At 45.9% G+C, this 18,490-nt stretch overlaps 1 protein-coding gene across 7 annotated transcripts in view; it reads left to right on the forward strand.

Moving 5' to 3' along the window:
* The window catches only part of MTCL1 (microtubule crosslinking factor 1), a 119,392-nt gene that overhangs the window by 79,516 nt on the left and 21,386 nt on the right, over positions 1-18,490 (forward strand). For 3 of the 7 annotated variants that reach the window (XM_088019735.1, XM_028123934.2, XM_088019738.1), the window contains 3 exons: positions 8,243-8,473; positions 9,673-9,870; positions 17,754-17,921. In XM_088019735.1, the coding sequence (XP_087875861.1) occupies positions 8,243-8,473; positions 9,673-9,870; positions 17,754-17,921 (597 nt within the window). Of the gene's footprint in view, positions 1-5,709; positions 5,831-8,242; positions 8,474-9,666; positions 9,871-17,753; positions 17,982-18,490 lie in introns of all 7 variants that reach the window. The other 4 variants (XM_028123933.2, XM_088019737.1, XM_088019734.1 and 1 more) reach the window with 3 other exon arrangements.

The raw sequence follows: 18,490 nt of genomic DNA on the forward strand, positions 1-18,490 counted from the left end.
AGCAACCTTGGGGAGAGAAACCTAGTTCGTTGACTCAAACTGAGTGTTGTGGGAATATAAACCTCCACAAGAGGTAGTTTAGCAGAGCTAGCTGGTGCCACGTGGTGACTTGGGATCACTGCACAATACAGCTCAGAAGGAAATGTCAGATCTTCAGGCGAATTCCTCTCTTCCATGAATGAGAAAATGGAGGTCTGAGAGTGAGGCGGCTTGCCATGAAGCCCCCGGGAATTTGGTGGGTGAGCTGGGTCTAGAATGGTCTCCCCAGGCCTGCTTCAGCCATCTCCCCACCCTGCCGTGAAGAGCGCTGCTCGGAAGAGTGCCGTCCACTCGAGGTTACTCACGTGACTGACTGCACACCAGCTCTCTTGCCATGCTCTGTTGCTTCCCTTAAACATCTGTTCAGTTTCCTTTAATTTTACAAAGTTTGGTGAGAAAGTTAAAAAGCTCATGGTGAAAGGCAAGTCCCAGACAACATCATTTCCTAGAAGGGGGAATAGTATTCACTGGAACTGAAACATCCTTTGTTCTGACTTCTTTATCCACTACGGCATTTCACACGGAAGACTCAATTATGTATGCAAACACGTTATATTTTTAAATACTTTTTAAAAGACAAAACGTTTTGTAGGACCACTTGGATAGCTCTGTAGTTTTTCTTTTTATGAGAGGAGCCCAACATAGATCTGTTGCAGAGTCGGGGTCTTAGAGGAGCTGCTCGGTCCCTGGGGTGGATGTCCCCTGCTGGGAGTTTGGTCTTCCAGTATTACACTGGGTTAAAGAATTGGACAATGGACAATGTTAGAGGCAGAACTCTTTTTTTTTTTTAAGATTTTATTTATTTATTTAAGGAAGTGAGAATGAGAGAGAGAGAGAGAGAGCACATGAGAGGGGGGAGGGTCAGAGGGAAAAGGAGACTCCCCGCTGAGGAGGGAGCCCGATGCGGGACTCAATCCCAGACTCCAGGATCATGACCTGAGCCGAAGGCAGTTGCCGAACCAACTGAGCCACCCAGGCGCCCTAGAGGCAGAACTCTTAAAGGCGTTTTAGTGAAAACATCCCAGATCCATTGCCCACAACTTTCCAATGAGGCTCTCATGGAAACGGTACATGGAGCTCCCATCAGTGAGCAGGGCAGCCCGACCCAGAAGCTGCTCCCAGTGGAGCCTCATGCACGCAGCCCGACACCACAGAGCACCACCGTAACTGCAGAAAAGGTGAATTCAGACACTTTCATCTAGCATGAGTCCAAGACTGAAGCCAGTATACCTCGAGCAGTGTTCTTCCTCTTACATTGTCCTTGAAATTACTAATTATCTGTGCAAGCCGATTACTACTGTACACGTGTGAATTTCCTTTAGCTCTGCCCTTAGTTCCTTGGGGTGGGGAGCTGATAGGACACCTAGTACCAACAGCTTAAAAGAGGAAAAAACTTTCTCTATTTAAGCTGAAGTTTTAACAAAGGATCAATTTCTCAAGTTCCATTTGTGAAATGCCTTCTCTGAAACCTATGTAGATTTTCATATTTGCGGTAAGAGGAGAGAAAGTGCATTCCTATTTTGAAAGATTTGGGTATTTGGGCCAGATTAAACCACTACTCCTAGTACTAGCACCAGTAGCAGCAAGAACACCAAGAAAGAGAAAAGGAAAAACCACCTTTGAACAACTGTAACATTTTAGGAGATGACATATCTGTGCAGCAGGAGGCCTGCTGCTTAGTACACACACTAATCTTAGGGAGGGAAGGGAATATCCACACGGCACTCTTAAAACAATTATAGGCAGAACAAGCTGAAGTCAGAATGCACTAATATCCACTAACCCATTAATGCAAGCACACCAAAAAAAATTTTTTTTTCAGAAGGACAGATATTTCTGGTGCCTATTCATCTCTGTAGATGTTAGCTAGATTCTCATATCATGCACCAGATTTCTTCCCTGACTTTCCTCCCTGTGGCTCCTGACAAATCTGCTGAGAGATTCCGACTTGTTAAGAGAGAGCAGTGTATAGGATATGCAGCTGGGAATGTGCAGGGTGCCTTAAAAATAGTTCTGAACAAGAAGTGGCCAAGCATGGGCCCTGGTCACATTTCAGATATAAATGAAACCAAGCCCGTGCCCAGAGGATCGAGTTTCTAGATCAGAAATCTCAAAGAGCTCTCTTCCCTAGCTCCTCCTTTGATCCCTTAATCAACGACACACATGAAGCATTTGGGACCCCTCATGCCACAGCTGTGAAATACCAGCCATGATAAAATGATGTGGGGTTTTGTGCCAAGTATGTGTACACATGTGTTGACCTCCTCTACGGCTTTTGGATGAAGCAGTAACAAAACCGGCCAGAACAAAATGGAACCTCACCAGAAAATGAAGTCCTGGGGATAGAGGTAGAAGAGAGTCCTAATATTTAGGGAGCGTTGCTAATATTGACTATAACGAAAAGCATTCCTGTTTTTGCTTCGAGATGATGCAGGTAACTTCTTAAGTGTGGAGAATGATCTATAAGCCACTTTCTCTGAAGAGGTCCAGGAAATTCGCATTGTAAATTGGTGTAGGGACTCAACCACATGGGGAAAGCATGGGCGGTGGCATTCAGAACACTGCCAGGGAAGGTGGTTGTGACGTCGAGCTTGATATGTCTCCATGGCCTCGGGATCAAGTAAGGATGGTATTTGTTTCAATAGACTGCCTTACGTAGAGAGGTCAAGATGAATTTGATGTGCAGTCAGAATCTTAGGTAAGTGGGCAAAGGATGGGTTTTAGAATCAACCCTTTGGGAAAATGGTGATGAAGGGAAGTATCTATTTTCTAGAGGAGGTCTATGTGTCATGTGAACACTTGGCTCCAAATGTATGTGGTTTGATGCAGTTGTGTGGCCATGGAATAATTCTGGACTGAAACTTTGACTGTAGCATGTTTGTATTTTGTTTTTTGTAACACTGGAGTGACTGCATCCCAGCTAGGAACACTTACTTGTCTGAGGGGTTTTAAGACTCCATTAGCAAAAACGGACAGTAAGGTAAAATGTGTAGCAGATGAAGATGATCGTACAGTTTCTGTTGTTGACCCATCTCCGTGGATGACAGGGAGCCACTGGAGGTAAATCAGATGCCCCAGATGAACAACTTCGTAGGACTTCAAGGGTCCTTTTCTGTGACCTTTCAAAGACGTGGTTCCAACAGAGGGACACATTTTTTAATCAAACAATGCTGAGGTATGAGGCTCATATATTTGTTTAAAATAAATCAGCTTGTGTACATTATTTATTAAGATTAAAACCAAACTAACTCCTTCGGTTTCATATATAGAAACTAAATTAACAGATCTTGGGTTTTCTTGAAAGATAGGCTTGATTAGGACGCCTTTTTCAACATCTCTGCATAGGGAGCCTCGGGTTAGTATCGTATGTATCCAAATATGGAGGATTTTTATATCTTAAATGTATGGACTAATGAGTAACTGAAAAAAGTAAAGCTGGGAAGAGAGTAGCCTGGGTCACCTAAAGACACTCCTGTGCAAAATACCTAAGCTGCCAGAAGGGACACCCCAGGAGGGCAGGGATTTGGGGCAGCTTTATGTACTCGTAAATCCCCAGTACAGTGCCAAGCACTATAGGTGCTCGGTAAGTACTTGTTGAATAAAGTGCTGCACAAAATAGAAAATGTCTTTTTAAATATGTAGCTGAATTCCCCCCAAAATTTAGGAAAATCTTCAGGGGTTGGAATTGATTTCAGAAGGGAACATCAGAGCAGCAGTGTCTGTGGCTTTTAGGTAAGCAGATTAGGGGGAGAGTTGCCAGAATTGGGAACCCAGAGCCTTGGGCTTTAATAGCTGCATGGGCTATTAGACACAGAGCCTTGGGCCCAACACAGGCAGAGAGAGCAATGACCCAGGGCCCCCAAGGGCTGCACACTGTGTAAGCCTCAACTGGAGAGACATCTGCCTGCTGGTAGAGGGAAGCTCATCTACCAGCATGAAGTCTCCCCCACATAACCATACTGGCAGCCAGCCTCACCAGGATCAGGCTTTGAACTGATGTCACCGGTGGCCTAGGGGTCCCCAGGGAAAGGAGAGTTGATGTTCTGTCGCTGGCTTCTGCAAACACAAACCCCACCTGAAGGCACATCCTCTACCCAGGTTACATACAGGATCACAGCTAACTCCCCAGTGAAGATGAGCTCACAGTGCAAAACGGCAAACATACAAGCCAAAAATACGCACCTGGATCAAGAGTCAGCTGATGGCCGACGGCAGGGTTCCACTCCAAGACAGGCCTTCAGATTCTAGAATATCAGATAGCTATTCAAGATACAAAGTAGGTGTGTTCACAACTATGAAAGGCAGGCAAACAGGAGAAAAGATTAAATCATTACTATAAAAGACCACACATATTAAAAAACAATAAAGTGTTCTCTTAAAAAGAAATTAGTCATTGGCATAAATTTAATGTGGAGAGAAATCCCTCTTTTCAGAACCGGAAGCCTGGCCTAGTAGATATAAAAGTCTATAGTAATCATATCTAGTAACGAGCAACTCAAAGAGGCATGAACATCCTCAGTAGTTCTTGATTTCTTGAAAGAAGGATGAGCTTAAATCTCTAGCTTTCAAAAATGTTACCCAAAAGTTGGCGGATCCCCAGCGTCTCTGATTTTCTGTCTCTAGATACTTTTTCCTGTAAGCTCTCTGTCATCCCTTGTGCTAAAGGAAGAGATCTGCTCCCCCCCACCCCGCCTCCCCCGCCCTGCATTTCCTGTTCTTGGGGCATGAATTTCAGTCCTGACAACCCAGGTCACATCCAGTTAGGACGAGCGAACAGTGTCCTCTGTGAGAAAGAACAGATTAGTTCATCAGAATGAACCAGTAGGATGACACCTATTTTAATTGCAACAATCCACTCTAGTTCCCAGATTTATGAACCCCTGTCTTCAAGTAGCATAAACAAGTGGGTAAAATGTCATGTTTCGATTTTAACGATGCCTGAGATTTTTAAATATAACCACTTCCCTTTCTTAAAAAATACACTTTACTTAAAACATAATAGCCCCTAGTTCTCGATCATTGCCATTTGGACATAAAAGCACAAAAGACAGGCTTTTACCAATAGGTAGACTTTACCAGTAAAGGGCATAAAAAAAGTATTCCTTTAGCTATTTTTAACCTAAAATGTAATAAAGCAGATCTTTGTGCAGTTCTTCTTAGGCAGCGTATGCAATTCAAAGGATGTTTCTGGTCCCTGAAGGCACCTCACCCTGCTTATCCCTAGTGCCCAGGGTAGGAGTGCCCAGAGGAAACAAAGGCACCCTCCATGGGGCAGGAAAATCTCCACTAAGCCTATGAGCAAATGAATGCTGCAACCTGGAATGAACTGGGGCGGTGAATCTCAGAGACCAACTCGTGTGAGCTGGCCATGTCTCCTCTGGCGCACCCTGGCTCCCTGCTTTCAGCCTGGGTGGTGGGGACCGTGGTGGTCCAAGTTCAGGTGACAGGCACCACTACGCACCTGTCTCCCAGGTGGTTGTTGAGGGTGGCCAGGGTTGCCCACCACAGACCACCCCGGAGCCCCGGGCAGGACCTCAGGGGAATTGCCACAGGACTCACTCCACTGCTGCAGCGCCCGTCCGTGCTGTGTTGCTCCGTGTGTGTCCCTGGCTTTTGCAGATGTCTGTCCTGCGTCTTCCACTAAACCCCTTCCTTTATCCCACCGATCAGCTCAGGGCCCCCTGTTTTACCTGAACAGAGTGTACCGCTAGAGGAGCTGCAGGGTCAGCTTGCACAGGCGACCAGACTGCATCAAGAGGAGACAGAGAAATTTACAAACACGATTCGGAAGGTAAATATGTAACCCGATTTCAGCACAACCAGGGCTCTGACCGCGGAGCCCCCTGGAGACAGATGACAGGATGTATTTGAAAGAGAGCTGTCTGTCCCACTCAGGCTCCTGGACTCCTAGGGAATCGTCTAGTTGAGCTGCCCCTCGGACATCTCATAAAGAGAGTTGTCCATCTTTCTCCTCTAAAACATGCTTTTCACTATTTACATTGTGGTCTCGGGAAGTTCTTCCTAACGTCTAACCTACATTTTCCTGCAGCCGTAGCCAGCAAAGGAAAATCAAAGAGGGGCCTTCACGCACCTGGACAGGAAAGTGTGTCCATAACTTTTGTTGTCCCACGGATTTGTAAGCTTTCTCAATGTTAGGTAAATTTTTTGATAGGAAATATCAACAACTCACCCTAAATGGTTGTCTTCAGAAAACTGCCACTAATTGAGCTGCGGCCTTATTAACTCTTCCAGCTTATCTTAGAATAACCTGTTACTGGCTAATTACCCATTATCTGTTAAATCCTTTCCCAGAGTTGCTAGGAGAAGGGATTCACAGACATGAGCACTCATTTCCTAAATAATTTAACCTTTTTTTTTTTCTTCACCAAAAATCATATTTGAGAAGGGAGTTTATCCCCGGAGATGCTAATAGCAAAATAGCAGGGTCCCAGGTGTGTCTAGTACTTGGATTCAGGATAAAGGAGTGTGTTGAAGACGAGGCTTTAGACCTTGTTTGGAGGGGGTGAGAGATCATCCAGGCTTGTTCAGAGGGAACAAGGGTCGATGTTCCCTAACATATCCCTAACATTCCCTAACGTATCAGAGGGAAGAGGACCAACTCTGGGCCTTGGGATGTGCTTGGGGACATGGAACAGAAAGAAGGAGGCAACCAGGGCTGTGGGGAGGTCAGAGCCAGTCAGGAAGGAACATTTCCAGGAGGCTTCAGATGAGAGGACAACAGAACATCCCCTCCCAGCGCGGCGCCTCCACCAACTAAGACTAGCGTCTCTGGCATACCTGCCATGAGCTAGGCGCTCTGCACATCTTGAGTTAGCTTCCTTTTGCTGCCGAGGAAGCTGAAGCCTTCCCCGTCAGTCGGTGGCTGACATAATACTGCAAGTAAATTGCAAACGCTGGATTTCCAGTATGGTAGGCTGCCCCCCTCCTCGCTCGTCCTGCTTTTGTGCCAACAGGGAAGAGAACACGTGGGACTCCGAGGGCTGCCGACAAAGTGAATTAAATCCCCACTATTTTGTGTTCTCAGCTTGAAGTGCAAAAAAGATCTGGTATTATGACGGTGGCCGCACAAGTCTCTGTGCAGACCCGGGATCTTCCCAGAGCGGCCTCTCACTCTTCGCTGGCGCTAGCAAAGGACATATTGGTGTCAACCGCGGGCAGCCGTAGTCACATCTGCATGGTTTCTGAGCACTGATCGAGTACTTTAGGAAAATAAGACAAAACAAAACTCAGTGCCTTGGTGTTTGGCCAAGAGGGAGTGTTAAATCGGGAGAGGACAGCTGATAACTACAAGGCTGGCATTCGAACCCCCTTTTTTTTGGTCTGTGGAACAGAAAGCTTTCATTTAGCTACTATTGATGTTATTCTTGTGCCCTTATCTGTGCAATGAGATTTTATTCACACCACTTGGCTTAGTCATTATCGACATAATCATTGTTTATTGCTTGGAAGAGTGCCTGTACCCATGTTGAAAAGCAGGAACTTAGCATAGAAATGGAAAACACTTCTTTTTCAGTAATGCTTTATTTCCCTAACACTTACTCCTGGCCAATAGGAATGGGGAGTCCTAAGTATGGAAGTAGGTTCTCAGCTTACTTTCCTGTTTGCCCCCCACCATATGCAGCAGAGGACCTTGCGTCAGGGAGAATCCCTGCTCCCCCACCCCCACCAACCCAACCACCTCGCTCTCCCGCTCTCTGTGGGCCTCTCCATCAGCTTGCTGTCTCTTCTTTCTCCTGAGGGTTGTGCACACCAGAAGGCTCAGGAAGCCCAGGGGAAGGGTTACCACTTAACCGCCCCCCCCCTTACAATTGCAGTGTGCCTTTTGCAAGCCCACAGAGGGCAAGGGGAATCTGCACGGGAGCCAGCTGCAAGGCGTCCATCTGAGAAACAATTTTCCTGAAGAAGTTTAGAGACCTCCAAAAACACCAAGAGAGACTTGACAATGAGAATTGACGATAACATCTTGGTTTGAAATAGTGTTTACTTCGGAGTCAGAAAACCCTTGAGGTTTTCTAAATAGTACCCATCTCAAGGAGTTTCCTGAACTTTGGGGGTGTCTGTGTTTCCCATGCCAAGTGCAACATGATCAAGATTGAGTGACATTTTGCCAAGACTTGGTTTGGTTCGGGTGGCAAATTGCAATAGCTGCTGTCACACTCTTGTCTCTCTCTCTCCGTTCAAGATGGAGGAGGAGCACCTCTATGCCTTGAGATGGAAAGAACTAGAAATGCACAGCCTGGCTTTGCAGAACACCCTCCATGAGCGAACCTGGAGCGACGAGAGGAATCTGATGCAGCAGGAGCTCCGGTCCTTGAAGCAGAACATTTTCCTTTTCTACGTCAAACTCAGGTGGCTGCTAAAGCACTGGCGGCAGGGGAAGCAGATGGAGGAGGAAGGCGAGGATTTCGCTGAGGTACCTCCCCCACCCCACCCTCCACGGAGAATTCATTTTCTTTGTGTCTGTTTTGTTCTTGACCCCCAGGCACTGCTGTCCCTCTGCGCCCTACACACAACGTCACATTCTGTTATTTCAGATGGTTTTTATCAAGCCCAATCCAGGCATGGGAAATGCAACAGGTTGTCCAGTTCTATATTAGACCAAGAATTCTGTGTGTCCCGTGGCCTCGTTTTCAGAGTTCTTGTCTCTAACTCTCCTCTGTGGCAAAGTTGTGCGGCCGTTTCTTCCACTGCTGACCTCTGAACTCATGCACGTTGTCACCCTGAGGTCCTGTGCGTCTCTCGTCCTGCCTTGCTGGTTTGTCAGACCTAGCTCTGAACCTCTCTCTCTCCTTTCCATTTCAGTTTTTGTTCCTAGATGCTAGAGCCCGTTCTGCCCCTGCAGTTTGATAAGGCTCCCTGCTAGGCTCCAGATGGGTCAGGGTTTTGCCACCTCTGAAATGTGCGTATGCTTCCCCCTTATGCCTCCATTCCCAGATTCATCACAGAACCAGAGCAGAGTCATCTGCTTTCTGATTGATTCTGATTGATTCAGTCCAGCTCTGCAGGCTCCTTCAGGCCTTGCCTTCTGGCCACTGCTGTGGGTGTGTGCTGGGCATCCACACACCTGGCTCCTTTGTCAGCTGCTTCAGGGCATCATAAATGTAGGTTTCCTTTTAGCTCCCAAAGACTTCTCATCTGCTTTTCACTGTATGTAATTTTAAGTCATCCTCTGAAGGGGAAGATACTCTTTCTACAGGGAGGAAAGAGAGTCTTCCAAAATTAATTCAACCTGCTTCCAAATAGCCTTGACATAGAAAACCATTGTTAAGCAAAGCCTAGAAGTGGTTGTAAAGTTTCCTTCTCCTCTAGCTTATAAAACCATAACCATAATCAATAATAATTTATAAATCATAAAATTTTTCATTATCAAAATGATTTAAAAACAGTAAAGTTTCTAATCTCTTCTGACCAATTGGGTACCCACGGTGTGGTGTTTAAATGAAGAAGGTGGCCAGTGAGTGAAATGGGCTAAATGAGGATAATTCGGGAAAGGGCTGAGAAGTCAAGACTTGATAAGCCATAAAGGGGATAATTACCCTCAAACAATAAAAACCAGGCTACACAGCAAAGGATTTGGGTGGAGTTGTGATCATTGTCTCCTGCTGTTTTCAGAGGGAGCATCCAGAGACCCTCCCCAGGCTGGGTGAGCTTGGAGTTCAGGGGGACCCGAAGGGGGACGGCCCAGACCGAGATGACAATGGTCCAGGCTGTGGCTTTTCAATGGGAGAGCATTCTCCACACTCCCCTGTGCAGATTGGTGACCACGGATCGAGGCTGCAGCCTGTGCACGGGGGACAGCTCCACAAGCAGGTGGGTGCCGAGGTCCCAGCCCCCCATTCTACCCACATCTAAGAGAGGATAGTCCTAGTCTATATCTGTGTCATCTTATTTTATATGCTCGTGTTCCCAGGGATCAGAAAACTCTGCCTGTGGTTGCCGGTCGCTGTGTTTGTGCTAGAAATCATATCATTAAGACTCTATTTCATTGTCAGCCTATTGGTTCATTTGGCTTCCACGTATAAATAAGGGGCATAGTAGGATCAGATCAATGGGAGGGGCCAGCAAACGTACCTGAGAAGGCGGGGGGAATGTAGAGTGGTGTGTGGAGGAATCTGTGGCTTTAGAAAGGTTGACCATTCTTCCACAAAAGAGACATTACCAAGTGCAGTGCCCTCCTCATGGCCAGAGAAAGAAGGGACAGGGCTTTTTTGTTGACAGTTAGCTGAATGGGCATCGGCAACATCACAAACCTGGCAACATAATGCGTAAGGAGGAAAGAAAACGTATTTTTTTAAAATCCTAAACATGTATGAAGTGTTTTAGGTTCTTTTTGGGCCACTTGAAATAAAAATATTTGATGACACTTAAAAAAATTAAAAGCATATATGGAGATGGGATTTCAGTGTGTAATATGAAATAATTATTAATGTTGCCAAATGCCACATTTATTAATTATTTAGCAGGCGGCCCCTGCTTAATAAAGCAAAAGATACTATTGATGCCACCCAGATTTTTTGCTCTTCTCTACAGAACAGCAGCTGTGGTGGGTTTGGAGTGCTGAGACCCTAGGAGGTACCCAGTGTTAAAGCTTTCTTGCTCCCAGACTTCCTGGTCTGAGGCTTATCCAATCCTAAGTTGCTTCTTTGAGGGTTCTACAGGGCAGAGCCTGGGGCCCCAAAACCTAGACCCTTGGCTCTGGGGTGAGGGGCAGGACCAGGGGGACCCGAAGTGCACAGTGACCCCGGGTGGAGCTGTGGCCCCCCGACCACAGGCACTTCTGGGCACTCCCTGTGTGCTGGACTCCACAGCTGCAGCTCCTCCCTTGGCCCAGAGCCGCAAAAGGTCGAGTGGGAGAGGGCTGTCATCAGATCTTTGGCTCGGATCCAAATGAGAAAAGTCCTGATGTCTGAGCCCAGGCCTAGGGGATGTGTGTCTTTTCCCCCCCGTCTGCTTTCTCTTCATAGACAAATCAGATTTTCACAACTAAAGAGTTGTTTTCTCTGCATGCCCATCTGCCCTTCATTTCCCCTGAAATATGGCTCAAGAACGATGTTATACTTTCAAATGAATGTTTAATTACACTTCTTAGGAAGTTTGTCATTATGCCAGTGTCCCTGGGGAGATTTTAGCACATGGAATGAGTTTTCCAGCAGTTGATCTAGTTAGAAAATAAAATGCTACTTTGCAAATAATCCTCGAAAACCTACCACTTTTATTATTTTTCAGAGATGTCAGTTCGTTCTATAAAGTATCTGTGATTAACTCAAATAGCATCTGCTGACTGCCACTTAGCCCTAAACCTGTTGCATCTCAGGTCACGTGCTGGGTGTTTCCCACCCATGCGTCCAGATACTTAGCAAAAGGGGAAAAATGTAACACATCTGGTTTTCCAAACAGTTCTCATGGAAAATGTTACCCTGGGGGTGGAAAATAATGTAAAGTCACTCAGCTGGAACCTCACACTCAGTGTATTTTAACATCATCTCTCTTTGCCTCCTCCTTCCAAAGCTGATGTTTCCACTAGTCCCCTCGGAAGTGAAGGTGGGAGCCATGAGTTTCCACTTTGTACGGTGTGTGGTAGGGGCACCCGGGGGGCCTGCAGCACAGGGTGCCGACAGGCAGAATCCGGGCAGCCTTTCATGGCCCCATCTGTCTGTAGGAGTTAAGTGCACAGTGCTGCCCATCCAAGGACAGAAGATTAATGTGATCTACTGTACGACACTTGGGTGCCTGGGAGTGAACATTCTCAGCTAGCAGATTTGCCTGCCCTCTTGTGGCGTGGGTATTAGCTAGGCAGTCGGCCCACAAGAGCAGGAACACGTATCCCAGAGGGCCGCACCCTTTTCAACAACTCTGAGAACCTGCCAAGGTGATAAGCAGAATGGGCAACGTGGCCTACCTCCTGTCCCAAGGCTAAATTCGCCAGTGACACAATTTCCCAGGCCTTGGTCTCTTTGCTTTGTGTCATAGTGAACATTCTCACAGTTGAACACAGTAGATGGCAAAATGTATCATTGTCCGAAGAGGTAAAAAAAAAAAAAAAATGCATGTGTATCAAGTCAACCTTGAGAATAGTTCATAAAAAGTTATCAGGTTGGAAAATGTTCGGCTGTGTGAATGGTCCCTGTTGACTGATTTTTAGTTCCAGGACTAGTGATCTAGTGGCAGCGACCCGGTTGTCCTCGAGAACAGAAAGCACTTTCCGTTTGCCCGGCCTTCTGGAAGAACTGGAAAATATGCAAGAGCTTACTGTATCGCTCTCACTGAGCTCCAGCACGTTGGCCACAACGTTAAGCTTTTGAGACCTAAGGCTACCCCCCTGCATTTTATGCTTACTGGTAGTTCCCAAAATCAAGATTTTTAATGCAAGGTGACTAATAGTGCCAGCATTATGGCCCTGTGGTTCCACTAGCTAATTGTCTGTGAATTGGATTAATTTATTCGAAGAGAAGTTACTTTTTCATCCAGGGATGGGACATAATACTCTTTATTAAAGCATCTAAGTATAAGTGTATAGAACCTAATTTGGGGCGCCTGGGTGGCTCAGTCATTAAGTGTCTGCCTTCAGCTCGGGGCATGAGGGATCGAGCCCCACATCAGGCTCCCTGCTCAGCGGGAAGCCTCCTTCTCCCTCTCCCGCTCCCCTTGCTTGTGTTCCCTCTCTCACTGTATCTCTGTCAAATAAATAAAATCTTTAAAAATAAATAAATAAATAAATAAAATAAAATTTAGAGCAAAAGCTAATGAAATTATGTTTCATGTTAGTCTTCAACTACAGCTGGTCACTTAGGAGTCTCCCTCAGGACCCAGTTTTGGGACCGAGTAGAATCTATTCCCCTGGACCTTTGTCACTCACTTGTCCAGGACTCGTCTGGGGCTTAGGGCCTTCAGAAGCCACCCTCAGTAGCAGTCAGCCTCTCTCCTGTAGACAGAGTGCCTTTGGCTCCCTGGGCCTCCTAGACATCGACTCACCTTGGTGCCCACCTTTCTGCTTTGCCCAAGATGGGGAAACTTCCAGAAAGAGCACCTTTGCCAGACAAGGCCTTGTATGTCAGAAACTGTGATCTGCTCTTTCTTTTCTTCTTTTTTTTTTTTTTTTTTGTAAAATAAGGAAGCTCTCCTTTTGAGCCTGGATCACTTTTACCTTCTATTTTGTATGTACGGTGATTCATTTTTCAGATTCTGTAACTTTATAACCTCACCTAGGAGACATGCAACTCTCTATAGAAGGAACCAGACCAGAGCTTATGATTATGAAACATTTTATATTGGCTGTGTGTTTTTGTTTATCCCTGTTACTGTGTAGATAGCACGGGCACGGGAGTGAAGAAGCACAAATGCTAGAGGACACTCAGTAAAGGACTGTTTCGGCCCCCGCCCCCCTCCCAGCGTCTGCCACGGTCAGCAGTAAACCCTAAACCTCTGCTCATAAGGGATTTCTTCCCATGTGGCCACTTGATTTTCATCACACCTGCACTGGTTTCCTTGAAGCCTTCGGCTGATAACCCGCATTATAACTTACTAAATATATGTCCAGCACTTCTTTCACAAGCCCACATTTATGCTTGGGAAGCTCTCTGAAAATTACAGTGACCTGCCCCGAGAAGCCCTCATGGCACGGATCACCTGGTATGTTCTCAGCCAAAGGACAGATGATTTTTGTACATAAATTAATCTCTCATCTCTCTAACCCTCCACCAGGGATTTTCATGGCCAGTCTTCAGTGACTCATTCTCTTTTATCTGTGGGAGGATAGTAGTTTTAGAAAAGAATCTTAAAATTAATCTGAATGGAACAATGAAAGTAAGAATGACAAATGGCTTATTTATTAAAATGTTGCTGGATGTGTAAATGTATCCTTTCAGTCTGATCTCACAGTAAAGGACTTGTCTTGGGACTCTTGCTGGTAGAGGAGTTACTTTATTGAATAGGATGTGAGGGCCCCCTCTTTATAAGTATGAAATAGGAACTCTGCCTGTGTTGGGGGTTGGGGGCAGCTACCATAGCGTTCTGGAACTCCCTGCCTATGTCTGCTAGCCTAGATGAATAGGAAGGAGAGACCATCTGGCTTTCTGTGGGTCAGCCCATAGCAGCCGGTTAGTATATCTGTTCTAACTTTAGATTAAACTCATCTCCAAAATTAATGGCTCTGAGACAAGCAAAGTGGTTGATGGTAATTTAGCCCCTTCACAGAATTATGAAGCACATTATCTTAAGAAATCTTAGGCAAGAATGATTTTATCAAATAGCTGGCATTGCATCACAAATACCTTGGTGTGTTCTCTTTCCCAGAAACTTCCTTTTTTACTTTCTACTAGTAATATTTATTGTATATTTGGGTAGCAGTCTTACTGGCTGAAGCCCAACCTTGAACCTGTTATAAAGTTTACCACTTTATAGCACTGTCAAGCTCCTGATCCCAATTTTGGGATTACTGTAAGCCTTGCCCAAGAGAGATGAACATGGAAGAGCTGAAAAGGAAGTGGTGGGGCCATTTTATCCTGCCTCTTTGCAAGAAAACCAACCAGCTGATCTTGGAGAGGTTGAAAAAATTGGTCTTTTTGATTGAAATCGACCTATACTTAACATCTATAAACTAAAAGGTTGCATAATTGGGCCCCTGGCACAGAAGTTTCAGAAAGTTCTGTATCCAAGAAGACTTTCACCCAAAGACCTCTAAATGGCCCAGAGAATCTTGATTCCATTCTTAATTAGGGTCCTATTTTTACCCCAAACATTGCCCAGCAAGGGTCCCCACGGGGAGGAAATGTAAGACAAGTAACTTTTTAGGCATTCTTTTAGGATGGCTCACTAGTAGTATTTCCACTGATCTGGGGGATGGAATTTGTTTCCAGAGATGAGGTGGCTTCTCTTAGGCAAAATTTAAAACAAACAAACAAACCTGGGTAGAGGATAATGTCAAATTTAGATATGTTGGCTGGGTTTGTCCAGCCTTGGGTGGGACAGACCCGGAGTGCAGTCCGTGCTCTGCACTTCCTAGCAGGGAGAGCCTGCTCCAGTTCCTCCTCTGTCACAGGGCGGGGCCTGATGGAATGCACCCAGGATTGATGTGAGATGCCAATGAGATCCTGCAGGTGGGCGATCGGCACACCTGACCTAGCACGCCCTCTGTCAGAGACAATTCGTATTACTTTTCATTACTGGGTTTTTTGTACCTGAAGAAGTTTAGAAACATCCTGCCCATCTGGGTCTTCAGAAGTTTTTATTTGGACATCAATTCTCGGTGTTGTACACCAGTGGCAGAGAGCTAGGCTGACTTCTTGCCATGTCACATGCTGCTTCTGGGTGATTATCATAACAAGTACCAATAACATCCATTCCGTGGACTCTCTTGCTCCCTTTGGCCACCTTCATGCCAGAGCAATTTTTGAACTCATTCCATGATGATCAATATTATACTTGTATAATAGCACATTATGATGATTACGCTGACCCAAATGTGCATGAAAACATTAAGGCTTAACTTTCTTTAATCTGATATTTGCTAATGCCAGAAAGTACTTATTTCTAGAGGAAGCAAAATTTCAGTCTGCAAAAGGACTCTTCTGTGAATTCCTGCTTCCGAGGACCACAAATTCTGGTCCTGATGTTATCAGAGCCAATTTCTGTGGGGTTAAGAACCCCACAGGCTGACAATATTCACAAAGTGGGGTTTGTAGGGAAGTATCGATTATATACAAGAATTGATTACATGGTTTTCTGCTTTTTCTTCAGTGAGAATTTGATGACTACTCAGAGACTAGATCAAAATCAGTCCCATTACTTTATGCTTAAAATAGTTTGACTTAAAAAGTAGTGATTTTTAAGTTTAAAATCCAAAGATGAAAATAGCATATGAATCTATTATAAAATGTAGTTTTTTTCAAATAAATTCTGTACTCAAAAGATGTATATTTCTGAAAAGATTATTGCGATACTTCTTCTCACTCACCTGCACTTATATAATTTTTAAATACTTTTGGTGTAGAGTTGAAAGAAACTGTTCTGCATTTATTACAGTTGTACACATATCCTGAGCATCTCTTTGAGTGTAGTGGTAATTTACTTATATTTTTGGTTGGAAGGGACATGTAGCATTTTTAGAAGGCTCTCTAGCTGCTGGATCTTACAAGCGTTAACTGGATTGTCTCTTACTGGCTTTAGCCTCAGAGCTATTAAAGTAAAAATTGGTGGTCAAGGGGAGAAAAACCAAAGAGCTATAAATGTTAACAAATAGGCCTTTCTACCCCATCGAAAGTCTACCGCATCTAATATTAGAACTCCAGACAATTTACAGGGAAAACTGGGGAGTTTTCAATAATAAATCTGCTCATACAGAGGAGTTTCTCTTTTCTAATTCAACTTTATTTAAATCCAACCATATAGATAGCCAAAGTATCTTAAATTCTTCCCAAATGTGGCTGTCCATTTTCATCTCTGCGCATGTGTGTTTAGGGGATTAACGAGATGGTTTTAGGAGCATGACAGACTCTCCACGTGGCAGAGGAGAGCTGGGGGCACTGTCCTGCTGCCTTTGGCCTGAGAGGCTTATCACGCAGGGGGCAGTCTCTCTGAGAGTAAGGGGCTCTGTGTCCCCAAAGTTGAGACAGTCTGACTCCAGCAGGACTGAGAGAGCTTTGATTCTACCGGCCTCGTAAATGCGCCAAACAAGATGGCCCTGAGACCAGTCGGTCTGGGAGCCCGTGATGAACTTTTAAAGTTTTCTGTTGGAGCTCGTGGTGCTTTTATTATCCAGGTATCATAATTGATTCAGTATTTAATTCACTTGGACAGGGCTTTCTGATATAATGCCCATGCTGAAACGTACAAAGATAGCAGTCATGGTTTTGGAAATGTGCTTTCAAAGAGCAGGATGAGTTTTAGAAAATAAAATATATTTTAGGTGTAAGCAGATTAGTGATAAAAATCCCTTTTTCATTTATCTGACCTGTTTGCATACTTTACACGAGCTGAGCATTGTGTGGGCCACTGGAAACGTGGGAGCAGGTCGGGTTTGTCTGTGCCCCGTGCACCATGGGGTGGTCAGGGAGGCACAGGAGAACAAGTAGGTGCTGGTTATTGCAGCTGAAAGGAGGGGCACAGTGATTCTGTCTCAGGGGACCATGAGGAGGCCCTCGTGAACAAGTTAAGCGTTTACGTTTGACTTGGATTAAAGCTCAAATGCCCTCTCCCCCCGTGGCCATGCTTATCCATCCAAGTCAGAGTATGACCACCCTATGTTTATAAGAGACACAGAGCCTTTATTCTCTTCTGGTTCAATGGCTGGTACTAAAATGACAGCAAGATAGGTGAGTGTTTATATCTTGCCAGATCTGCATCTCCAACCATAGCTGCGGATGTCTGAAATCACACGGAGCTTCCTTGCAGCCCTGGCTTCCGGGCTCCCTGTGGCTTCCCGCAGCTTCCTCCCTTCTGCTTCTGGGCCCGGAACACCAGCCCTAAGCGCCAGCCCCGCTCCTGTTCCACCAGGCCCTTAGCAGTCTCAGCTCCGGGAGCCTGATGGCTGGCAGCGTAGGGACCCCCTGGCTCTGTCCCACTAACTGCAGACTTTTCACCTGTTCTGTACCGATTGCAATGGCACCTTGGACACAACGCAGCACCACCTTGACGCCAGGACCTAAAGAATACCCTTACATGAGGGGGCAGAACCAACTCCATGTTCGCTCCCTCAGGTGGTGGAAAACCAGCAGCTGTTCGGGGCGCTCAAGAGCCTGCTGGAGGACCTGCGCGCCGAGCTGCGGGAGGACGAGCATGCGCGGCGGCAGCTGCAGCAGCAGTACGCCAGTGACAAGGCTGCCTGGGACGTGGAGTGGGCCGCGCTCAAGTGCCGCCTGGAACAGGTACCTGCCCGTGGGCTCTCCGCCGCTCCAGCTCTGCGGGGCCTCTGCCATCTGGGCCGGGTGGGGCGAAGGCACAGTTCCTCAGATCCACAGTGATCTTTGTCCAAAGAGCTAGGGCTCCAAGGGGAAAGCCCAGAACAGCTACCTGCTCTCTGTCTCCTTAAAATTCCCAGCCTCGGGGCACCTGGGTGGCTCAGCTGGCTAAGCATCTGACTCTTGATCTCAGCCCAGGTCTTGATCTCGGGGTCGTGAGTTCAAGCCCCGTGTTGGGCTTCATGTTGGGCATGGAGCCTCCTTAAAAAAAAAAAAAAAAAATTCCCAGCCTTCCCAAGGCACCTTCTTCTCCCTCCTAGTCCCTCTCCCAAGTATGAAACACAGTCTCTACTGAGCACCTTTTGACAGTAGCATTTGTTTTTTCATTCTGCGTTGAACAAGGCTGTATTTAGCCCCATCAGAGGATGGCCAGCATGAAGTGGTGATCAGAACACCACTTCATAGTTCAGACAGGCGCAAAGAAAGTGCAGATTGTGGCTTAGTTGTCTTTGGAAAAGGAGAGCACGTGCGTTCCT

Source organism: Eumetopias jubatus, unplaced genomic scaffold (genome assembly GCF_037043125.1).
Source record: "Eumetopias jubatus isolate StellerSeaLion01/CBP00866 unplaced genomic scaffold, mEumJub1_p1.0 scaffold_16, whole genome shotgun sequence".
NCBI classification, from domain to species: Eukaryota; Metazoa; Chordata; class Mammalia; order Carnivora; family Otariidae; genus Eumetopias; species Eumetopias jubatus.